Source organism: Chrysochloris asiatica, unplaced genomic scaffold (assembly GCF_000296735.1).
Source record: "Chrysochloris asiatica unplaced genomic scaffold, ChrAsi1.0 scaffold00042, whole genome shotgun sequence".
Classification (NCBI taxonomy): Eukaryota; Metazoa; Chordata; class Mammalia; order Afrosoricida; family Chrysochloridae; genus Chrysochloris; species Chrysochloris asiatica.
The window spans coordinates 4,816,645-4,827,224 of NW_006408560.1; the positions used below are offsets into that span (position 1 = coordinate 4,816,645).

At 47.9% G+C, this 10,580-nt stretch overlaps 1 protein-coding gene across 1 annotated transcript in view; it reads left to right on the forward strand.

The window, feature by feature from the left end:
* Nucleotides 1-10,140, forward strand: part of BCL9 (B-cell CLL/lymphoma 9) — a 136,079-nt gene extending 125,939 nt beyond the window's left edge. Inside the window, exons 8-10 of the mRNA XM_006861320.1 lie at nucleotides 3,607-5,848; nucleotides 7,089-7,349; nucleotides 8,995-10,140. Of these exons, the coding sequence (XP_006861382.1) occupies nucleotides 3,607-5,848; nucleotides 7,089-7,349; nucleotides 8,995-10,112 (3,621 nt within the window). The 3' untranslated portion in view covers nucleotides 10,113-10,140. The remainder of the gene's footprint in view (nucleotides 1-3,606; nucleotides 5,849-7,088; nucleotides 7,350-8,994) is intronic.
* The last annotated feature ends 440 nt before the right edge of the window (nucleotides 10,141-10,580 follow it).

Consider the following 10,580-nt stretch of genomic DNA (forward strand, 5'->3'; position numbering starts at 1 on the left):
AAGTGACATTTGGTAGTTTATGATATTGGTGTAAAATGATGAACTAGTGGATGGCAGGTGAAGGAGTAAAGACTGTGTGTGTCTTGTCAGCGCTCTGGGGAACCTGGGCTCTGATGGGCAATAGAATGCTAGAGCTGGATTTTGTTTTGTTTGTTCTGCTTTGCTTATTTTTTTAAAGCTGGAAGGTTCTGGAGCATGTTTGACTAAAAAGAGCAGGGGATGCAGGAGGTAGGGGGTATGGCCAAGTTGGAGAGTGGGAGCTTTCTGAAGGTTGGAAGGGGTGAGGTCTAGATCACCTGTGAAAAGAAGCCGACTTTTTACTATTTCAGTTATAAAGCAGAAGGGCTAGGTACCGATGAAAATAGACGTGCAGATTTGGTGTGAGGACTTGCTTCCGGATGGCTCTTCTCCCTGGGCAGTAGTATGAAGAGCACTTATTGGGAGGAGGTGGGAGAGAGGGAGGGAAGGTGGAAGAGACGTCAAAACTAGTTGCCAGTGAGTCAGTTCCAATTCATGGTGACTCCATGTGTGTCAAAGTAGAACTGTGCCTCATAGGGTGTTCAATAGCTGATTTTTTTGGAAATAGATTTCCAGGCCTTTTAAGGAACCTCTCTGGGTGGACACAAACTGCCAACCTTTGTGTCAACCTTTCAGTTGACAACCAAGCGTGTTAACCATTTTTTGCAATCTAGGAACTTCAGCTAGGCAATGTAGGTGTGAAGTAGACATTACACAGAATAGGCAAGTGTGCTTGCTGTTGTTGTTGTTAAGTGTTGTCCAGTTGGTTCTGACTCGTGTAGGGTTTCCAAGGAGGGGATGGTGGGTTTTAACCACCAACCTTGCAGTTAGCAGTCCAGTGCTTATCCTACAGCATCACACCAGGACTTGCTAGAGACTGGCAGGAGTCGCTGTGACAGTTAACCCTGGAAGTGCTGTGTTGTGCTGCTAAACAAACATTTTACATGAACCAGCTCATCTTTTCATCCCGGTCCCTCCTCTGCCAGACACCACCGTGATGAAGAGCATAGGCTCTGGAGCCAGAGGGCCTTGTTGGATACTAGTTTACTAAGTGTGACCTAGGACCAGCTATGTAACCTTTCAGAGCCTTCGTTTTTTTCATCTCTAGAACAGGGTTAGTAATGTACTTGCCTTGGAGAGTTGTGAGTTGTGAGTAATTATTATATACAGTGTTTAGGATTGTGTCTGGTACATAAGTTATTACTTTTTTATTAATATTAAGTTATTAAAATTTTTAGTATTATTTATAAAGAAATATTATGTAGATCTAAGGGATTAGGGAATTTAGGTGTACTGGGGAAAAGCTTTCTCTGGCTGTACTTAACTATCCTGAGGAGGATCTTTTCCAACACTTAGAGGTAAGCAGTTGAGTACCGAACTGCCAGTATACTCTTGAGGCGTACTCATGAGCTGAAAAATGTTATTCTTTGAAACTACATGATAAGCTAGTTAGGTAGATTTTTGCTTATCTGTTTTTAGAGTCAGAAAGGATAAAGGTAGAAGAACTTAATTTCAGCAACATCTCAGGATAGGGATCATCACTGTGTGGGCCCAGATGCTTATTTCTGGCTTCTGAGTTGTCTTTCCATCCGTAAAGTAATGGTAAGGGAGAAAATCTGGGAGAAGTCTTCACACCAGTGTGCTCCATTCATCCACCCGCAAAATGCCTGTCAGTCAATGTCACGTGAAGTGTGAGACTAAGAAATTTTATGTAGAGGTACTTAGAAAATTAGTGTTCTATGTTCACAGCATTATTATTAGAACTCATCTTTGCTGCCAGCTAATCAAAAATGCCTAACAGATTAATGAAGTGATTTGATATTTGTGATGTGTTTTGAGTCTCTGTGGAAGAGACTGTAACACAAAAAATGCCAGGTGTTTCTATCTTGTGAGAAACTGAATATGTTACATAGCTTCTAACCACATTCTTAAGGAGCCCTGGTAGTGGTGTGGATTACAAGCTGGGTTGCTAACTAAAAGGTCTGCAGTTCGAATCTATCAGCTACTCCGAGGGAAAAAAATGAGGATTTCTGCTCCCATAAAGATTTACATCCTCGGAAACCCTATACAGGGTTGCTATGAGTCAGAACCAACTCAACAACATATAATCACCACCACTACCATGATATATGAGTCCTGGTGTGACGCTGTGAGTTAATGCGTCAGATTGCAAAGCTGTTTGAACTGCAGTGTTGGTGGTTCAAGCTCACCAGCTGCTCCTTGGAAACCCTGTACAGGGTCGCTATGGGTCGGAACCGACTCGACGGCACTTAACAACAACAACAACAACAGGAGCAAATGAGCATCAAAACAGTATCACAAGGGTCACTGGAGCCTGATGAGAGATCTCTGGTCATTTGTAGATCGGACTCTTCTTTCTTTAAAAATCATTTACTGTTGTGTTATCGGTGAACATTTACATATAAATTAGGTTCTCATTCAACAATTTCCACACAAGTTGTTCAGTGATATCAGTTAATATTTTTCACAGTATGTCAGCATTCTCATTAATCACTTTCTGGTTGTTCCATGTCCAGTGCTCTAGCTTCCCTGTCCTCCTTGTCTTGTCCTCTTTGCTTTAGAGTAATTGTTAAGCTTTTTGGTCTCACAATTAAGTGGTTTTTTTTTAATGTAGACCTGTACTCACGGGTAACATTCCTTATTTTGTGTTCCCTTTTTCTTCTGTTCCTCCTTGTTCAACCTCGTAAGTCTCAGCAGTGTTAAAGTTTAGACCCAGATCATACACATTGCCCTTCCAGATACTAACAGTGCCCATGTCACCTGTTGTAAGTAAGTGTGCCTTTGCCCTGAACCTACTTTAGCACTGCTATTTAATAAGTAATAATAAGGCAATCATCCAACCCATAAAAAGGGCAGTCTTCTGTCTATTGGAAAGGACAGATCAAGAGACACCAGAAGCTAGGTAGCTTCAGATTTCTCCACAGGCACTTCCTGCCTACAGATGATCTTACTACAGTTAATGTACAAATTCTTATCAAATATGCAATCAGTGAAGAGAGACTGAAAACAGAAACCAGAGATGTCAGCCCCCCTGGAAACCAAGGAGAAGTAGCACTTATCGTCACCAGGCCAGAGAAATAGAGTGGCCTTCCCCACTGCCTCTGGTTCTTAGAGGGCTGTGCTGCAAGCGACATGTACGTTTTCTCCCAATTGGAAACATCAGACCTTGTGATTGACAATGAGACGTTGTAACTTTCAGGGACAAGGTGTTAGAAACAGCCTCCCACACAACCAAGAAACGAATCTCTCCCTGAATCAGAAACACATAGACATGTGATAGCAAACCTGTTCCTCAGAATAGATCCTCAAATGTATTCACTCTGGCAGGGCGGGTCTCCCCTGGCATGCTTATAAAGTTATGGAAACATAATCTCCAGCAAGGGAAAAGGATGCCAACTGACAGAAAAGTAGAAAGAAAATAAAAATGTCTCCATGCCCACAGTGGGGTTGTATACAAGCAGTGTTTATCACAAGTGTCAGCATAGATTTATGGGACTGGGACAAGCCCTTTATAATTGCCCTTTTTTACAGTTTGCCAATGGTTTTCAAAATCTTGTGTCTCTCCAGAACACACAGATATCCGCCCTTCGGAATGATCCGAAACCTCTCCCACAGCAGCCCCCAACTCCGGTTACCCAGGACCAGAATACATCCCAGAATACCAGACTGCAGCCAACTCCACCTGTTCCGGCCCCAGCACCCAAGCCTGCCGCGCCCCAGCGCTCCTTGGACCAGGATAGTCCTGGAGTAGAAAACAAACTGATTCCCTCTGTAGGTAGCCCTGCCAGCTCGACTCCACTGCCCCCAGACAACACTGGGCCAAATTCGACGCCCAACAATCGAGCCGTGACCCCTGTCTCGCAGGGGAGCAATAGCTCTTCAGCAGATCCCAAAGCGCCCCCACCTCCACCAGTGTCCAGCGGCGATCCCCCCACGCTGGGAGAGAACCCCGATGGACTGTCTCAGGAGCAGCTGGAGCACCGGGAGCGCTCCTTACAAACTCTCAGAGATATCCAACGTATGCTTTTTCCTGATGAGAAAGAATTCACAGGAGGACAAAGTGGGGGCCCCCCACAGAACACTGGGGTATTAGATGGACCTCAGAAGAAGCCAGAAGGGCCAATACAGGCCATGATGGCTCAATCCCAAAGCCTCGGTAAGGGACCTGGGCCCCGGACAGATGTGGGAGCTCCATTTGGCCCTCAAGGACATAGAGATGTCCCCTTTTCTCCAGATGAAATGGTTCCACCTCCCATGAACTCCCAGTCTGGGCCCATAGGACCTGACCACCTGGACCACATGACTCCTGAGCAGATAGCGTGGCTGAAACTGCAGCAGGAGTTTTATGAAGAGAAGCGGAGGAAGCAGGAACAAGTGGTGGTACAGCAGTGCTCCCTCCAGGATATGATGGTCCATCAGCATGGACCTCGGGGAGTGGTCCGAGGGCCCCCTCCTCCCTACCAGATGACCCCTAGTGAAGGTTGGGGACCTGGGGGTGCAGAACCATTTTCTGATGGTATCAACATGCCACATTCTCTGCCCCCAAGGGGCATGGCCCCCCACCCCAACATGCCAGGGAGCCAGATGCGCCTCCCTGGGTTTGCAGGAATGATAAGCTCTGAAATGGAGGGGCCAAACGTCCCCAATCCTGCATCTAGACCAGGTCTTTCTGGAGTCAGTTGGCCTGACGATGTGCCAAAAATCCCAGATGGTCGAAACTTTGCTCCCGGCCAGGGCGTCTTCAGTGGCCCTGGCCGAGGGGAACGCTTCCCAAACCCCCAAGGATTGTCTGAAGAGATGTTTCAGCAGCAGCTGGCAGAGAAGCAGCTGGGTCTGCCACCTGGGCTGAGCATGGAAGGCATTAGGCCCAGCATGGAGATGACCAGGATGATCCCAGGTTCTCAGCGGCACATGGAGCCTGGGAATAATCCCATTTTCCCTCGGATACCAGTCGAGGGTCCTCTGAGTCCTTCCAGGGGTGACTTTCCAAAAGGAATGCCCCCACAGATGGGCCCTGGACGGGAACTTGAGTTTGGTATGGTTCCTAGTGGCATGAAGGGAGATGTCAGTCTAAATGTCAGCATGGCATCTAACTCTCAGATGATACCTCAGAAGATGAGAGAGGCTGGGCCAGGTCCTGAGGAGATGATGAAGTTACGTCCAGGTGGCTCGGAGATGCTGCCTACTCAACAGAAGATGGTGCCCTTGCCGTTTGGGGAGCACCCTCAGCAAGAGTATGGCATGGGCCCTCGGCCATTTCTTCCCATGTCTCAGGGTCCAGGCAACAACAGTGGCTTGCGGAATCTCAGAGAACCAATTGGGCCCGACCAAAGGACTAACAGCCGGCTCAGTCATATGCCACCACTACCTCTCAACCCTTCCAATAACCCCACTAGCCTCAACACGGCTCCTCCAGGTCAGCGTGGCCTGGGCCGCAAGCCCTTGGATATATCTGTGGCAGGCAGCCAGGTGCATTCCCCAGGCATTAACCCTCTGAAGTCTCCCACGATGCGCCAAGTCCAGTCACCAATGCTGGGCTCGCCGTCGGGGAACCTCAAGTCCCCCCAGACTCCATCGCAGCTGGCAGGCATGCTGGCAGGCCCAGCTGCTGCTGCTTCCATTAAGTCCCCCCCTGTCTTGGGGTCTGCTGCTGCTTCGCCTGTTCACCTCAAGTCACCATCACTTCCTGCCCCATCGCCCGGATGGACCTCCTCTCCAAAACCTCCCCTGCAGAGTCCTGGGATCCCTCCAAACCACAAAGCGCCCCTCACCATGGCCTCTCCAGCCATGCTGGGGGGTGTAGAGTCAGGTCAGTATGCTCTCACCCTCATGCTGCCACCTAGTAGCTGAAGACAGCTAGAGCCTGGCTTACTCACATCAGAAGACCGGTGTCCTAACTTGATTGCGCAGTCAGAAAAGGGCAGCCTTTGCCGAGATGGACAGATTGGTGGCAAGGTGCATAGGACTTCCACTGGGCTATACACAATTGTCCAATCCTGGCAAAGACACGGGCTCTTTCAGTAGAAAATGTATGTCAGATGGGGCTGCTTTGGAAGGAGGCAGGAAAATGGAAACTAACGTGTCAGTTCACAGGATATTTAATTGGCAGAATGAGCACATTGGTGATATAATAAAGGGTGTCAGCAGTGGAGAAATGTGGCTTCTTTAATACTAGACCCACTTCATGGGGTCTCCTTCATGTCAGAAGTTTCTGAGTGTAATCCCAAGCAAGGATACAGGAGCCTGTAGAGACTTGATTGTTTCTCAGAAATGCGTGTGGACCATTAGAAACGGTTACCCAAACCAGTTTTGTGGTAGACTGCTGTTCTCACAGATCAGCTACAATTTATTAGTATTTTCGTCCTAGGAGAGGCACTCAGTGACGTTGGTGGTTTTGTGACTGGAGGTGGTCAGTAGAAGATGAGCCCTGAAGCATAAATACTAGGTGCATGCCGTCTCCACTTGAGAAAGACTGGAATCAGAATCAGAGAGTCGATTTAGCCTGCCACGCTAAAGTATCTCTCACTGTTGGGTAGCAGTATAGTGGAACAGCCCCCTCAAACCTTTTTAGCTCGAACATCTGTCGTGGGAATTAAGCAAGAGCACGTGTCGGGTGGCATGGTTAGTGCCTGGGGTTGGACCGCTAGCCTGGCTGCGTGGCATACTGATAAACCTGAGTGAACTTCTAAATGGTGATGGCAGTAGGAAAGAGCCAGTTATTTCACATTCTTTTGAGTCACACAGTTGTCTGTAAGCCATGTTGTTCCCAAGCTTGGAATAATATTTCTAATACGTTCTTTGTGTGTTTGTCTGCACATCTGCTGACCCTTCACCCCCCCCTTGTCATACTGCTGTCTCCCTCTGCACACCCATGCAGCTAGATTGCGAAACTGATGACTCCTTTTCGGGGTCTAATAACACAGTCCTGTTCAGTCCTATTCATCTGTCTCATTCCTGGCCTTGCTCTTTCATAATCATAGGACCTGGTAGCCCTCAAGAGGACTCCAGTTCCCTGCCCATTTTTGTTTTCTTTTGCTTTCTTCTCCTAGGTGGTCCCCCACCTCCAGCAGCCAGCCAGTCTGCCTCTGTGAATATCCCTGGAAATCTTCCCTCTAGTACACCTTACACCATGCCTCCAGAGCCGACCCTTTCCCAGAACCCACTCTCTATTATGATGTCTCGAATGTCTAAGTTTGCAATGCCCAGTTCTACCCCCTTATACCATGATGCCATCAAGACTGTGGCCAGCTCAGATGACGACTCCCCTCCAGCTCGTTCTCCCAACTTGCCATCAATGAATAATATGCCAGGTAAGAAATCAGGAAGATGGGCTAATGAGCTAGTGCCAGACACAAGAGAAACTCCTTACAGTATGTTGTCCACAGCTCTAGACCTAAATAGATCTGGCTCTTCTCCAGCCAGGAAAGTTCAGCGGAGTGAAAGTGTCATCCGATGTACCACCAAGACAAGGTTCAGTAGAATTGAAGTGTCATGACAAGAGCAAGATAGTTTTTATTATTACATTGGTTTAGAATTTGTTAATGAGAAAGCAGGTTTCCGTATAGTTCTGATGTTTCTGGGTCCCTGCATAGAATTTTGTGTGTGTGTGTCTCCATGGGACTATAATGGAAACATTTTCCTTGAACATAATTGAAGTGTCTTGTTTCCTAGAAGGACAGCCTCAAACCATAGGCAAGTAAAGGCCTTCAGACAGTGGAAAGTCCCTATTTTCTAGAGAGGCACTCTTTTTTTTTTTTAAGACATAAAGATTTACAGCCTCGGAAACCCTGTACAGGGTCACTATGAGTCAGAACTGACTCCACGGCACATAACCACCACTACCACCACCACCACTGTTGTGTGCCATGTGCAGTTCCAACTCATAGCAACCCTGCATAGGGTTTCCAGGAGTGGCTGGTGGGTTTGAACTGCCACCCTTGTCGTTACCGGTCCAGTACTGATCCAACGAAAGCATCCTCAAAGTCGTCTTGTGTTCCCTCCTCATTCTGTACTCGTTGACTCTGCCTCTGCCTAGAACCTCACGAATGAGATGATCTGGAATGGTGGCAGTGATCAGCAAGACCATGACTCTTCTGGGTGTCTGGTTCCAGTTTTATTCGGGTTGTTACAGATGCTATTTATGTATTGTTGTTGTTAAGTGTCATCAAGTCAATTCCAACTTATAGCGAGCGACCTGTATAGGGTGTCCAAGGAGTGGCTGGTGAGCTTGAACCATCGACCCTGCGGTTGAACCCGACGTTGCAGTCCAGCACACTAACCTGCAGTGTCACACCAGGACTCCATTTATGTATTGGTGGCCCTAATGAATCTAGTTACGACATGCTGTGTGGTGCACAAGCACTATCCATTCCCACCATACTCTATGGTAATTCTCCTAATAGTGGTATGTCCCAAAGATTATAGCACAACCTGTGTGCTGTCCTTCTGCCATCACAAGTTACCATTTAACATTTCATAGAACCCAGAGTTTTAAATGCCGCCTCTATAGAGTGCATAAAACGATCATATCAAATGCCAGTTGATGAAAAAGCCTATTTGTGTGTGTGTGTCTTTTTCTGATTTTTGGAATTGTAGGACTAATTATTTCTTCGTAAAGGACCATACTTAAGTCACCCAGGCCAATTGTGTCCTTCTATATTAAGTGTCTCCAGCGAAGACTGCTGTACTCATTTGCTTATTAACTTGTAACATTCCATGCAGGAGCGTTTCTCTTAAGCTACATTTTACGCACTCCTCTATCATGTAACTTATATAATCAGGGACAGCTGTTGGTCTGTGTCTCCAAACATGTTGTAAACTTCCTGAGGGCAGGGATGTGTAGTACATTTTCTCTGCATAATACCATACACATAAGATGCACAATGATAGCTTGTTGCTGTGATTTTTAAACTATTTTTTTCAAGTTGCTTTTTCAAGTATCTTTATTTTTTCTAGGAATGGGCATTAATACACAGAATCCTCGAATTTCAGGTCCTAACCCCGTGGTTCCGATGCCCACCCTTAGCCCAATGGCAATGACCCAGCCACTCTCTCACTCCAATCCGATGCCCTCTCCGAATGCCATGGGACCCACCATACCTCCTCATGGGGTCCCCATGGGGCCTGGCTTGATGTCACACAACCCTATGATGGGACATGGGTCCCAGGAGCCTCCGATGGTACCTCAAGGACGAATGGGTTTCCCCCAGGGCTTCCCTCCAGTACAGTCTCCTCCACAGCAGGTTCCGTTCCCTCACAATGGCCCCAGTGGGGGGCAGGGCAACTTTCCTGGAGGCATGGGCTTCCCAGGCGAAGGCCCCCTTGGCCGCCCCAGCAACCTGCCCCAAAGTTCAGCAGATGCAGCACTTTGCAAGCCTGGAGGCCCAGGGGGTCCTGACTCCTTCACTGTCCTGGGAAACAGCATGCCTTCAGTGTTTACAGACCCAGATCTGCAGGATGTCATCCGACCTGGAGCCACCGGAATCCCTGAGTTTGATCTGTCCCGCATTATTCCATCTGAGAAGCCCAGCCAGACACTGCAATATTTCCCTCGAGGGGAAGTCCCAGGCCGTAAACAGCCCCAGGGTCCTGGACCTGGGTTTTCGCACATGCAGGGGATGATGGGTGAGCAAGGCCCCAGAATGGGACTAGCGTTACCTGGCATGGGAGGTCCAGGGCCAGTGGGAACTCCAGACATCCCTCTGGGTACAGCTCCATCCATGCCAGGCCACAACCCGATGAGACCACCGGCCTTTCTCCAACAAGGCATGATGGGACCCCACCACCGGATGATGTCACCAGCACAATCAACGATGCCCGGCCAGCCCACGCTGATGAGCAATCCAGCTGCCGCCGTGGGCATGATTCCTGGCAAGGATCGAGGCCCTGCCGGGCTGTACACCCACCCAGGGCCAGTGGGCTCGCCAGGCATGATGATGTCCATGCAGGGTATGATGGGACCCCAACAGAACATCATGATCCCCCCACAGATGAGGCCCCGGGGCATGGCTGCTGATGTGGGCATGGGTGGATTTAGCCAAGGACCTGGCAACCCAGGAAATATGATGTTTTAAGCTGCTATGATTGGATGTGCCGATCCTTGTCAAGAAGAGATTCCAGGTCCTGAGAGCTGCTCTGAGGGAGTTCCAGGAGTACAATTGGTCATGCAATAGGAGAACAGAGACCTGAGGGCTGCTGTGGGGGAGGGGGAACTCGAGAATGTATGGATTTACCGGAAAACAAATTATTCATTTAATCAACAGGTGTGTTTTTTTTAAGATTTATTTTTTAAAAATTATTTTTGTGGACTTGGGTATCCCATGATGGCACCTACTTTTGAGAATCTGTAGCCCTGCTTTGAGAATCGCCATCAGTCATGTGTTGCACCGTTCTCTGTATGTTTACGTCCTTCGGACTGACTTCTCCCAGGATTCTTTTCTGTTCTTGTTTTTTTGATTTGGGCTTTTTTCTTTTCTTTTTTGGTGTACTGTACTATATTGTAAAAGGGATTCTAGCAGAGACTTTAGTCTTTGGGGCAAGAG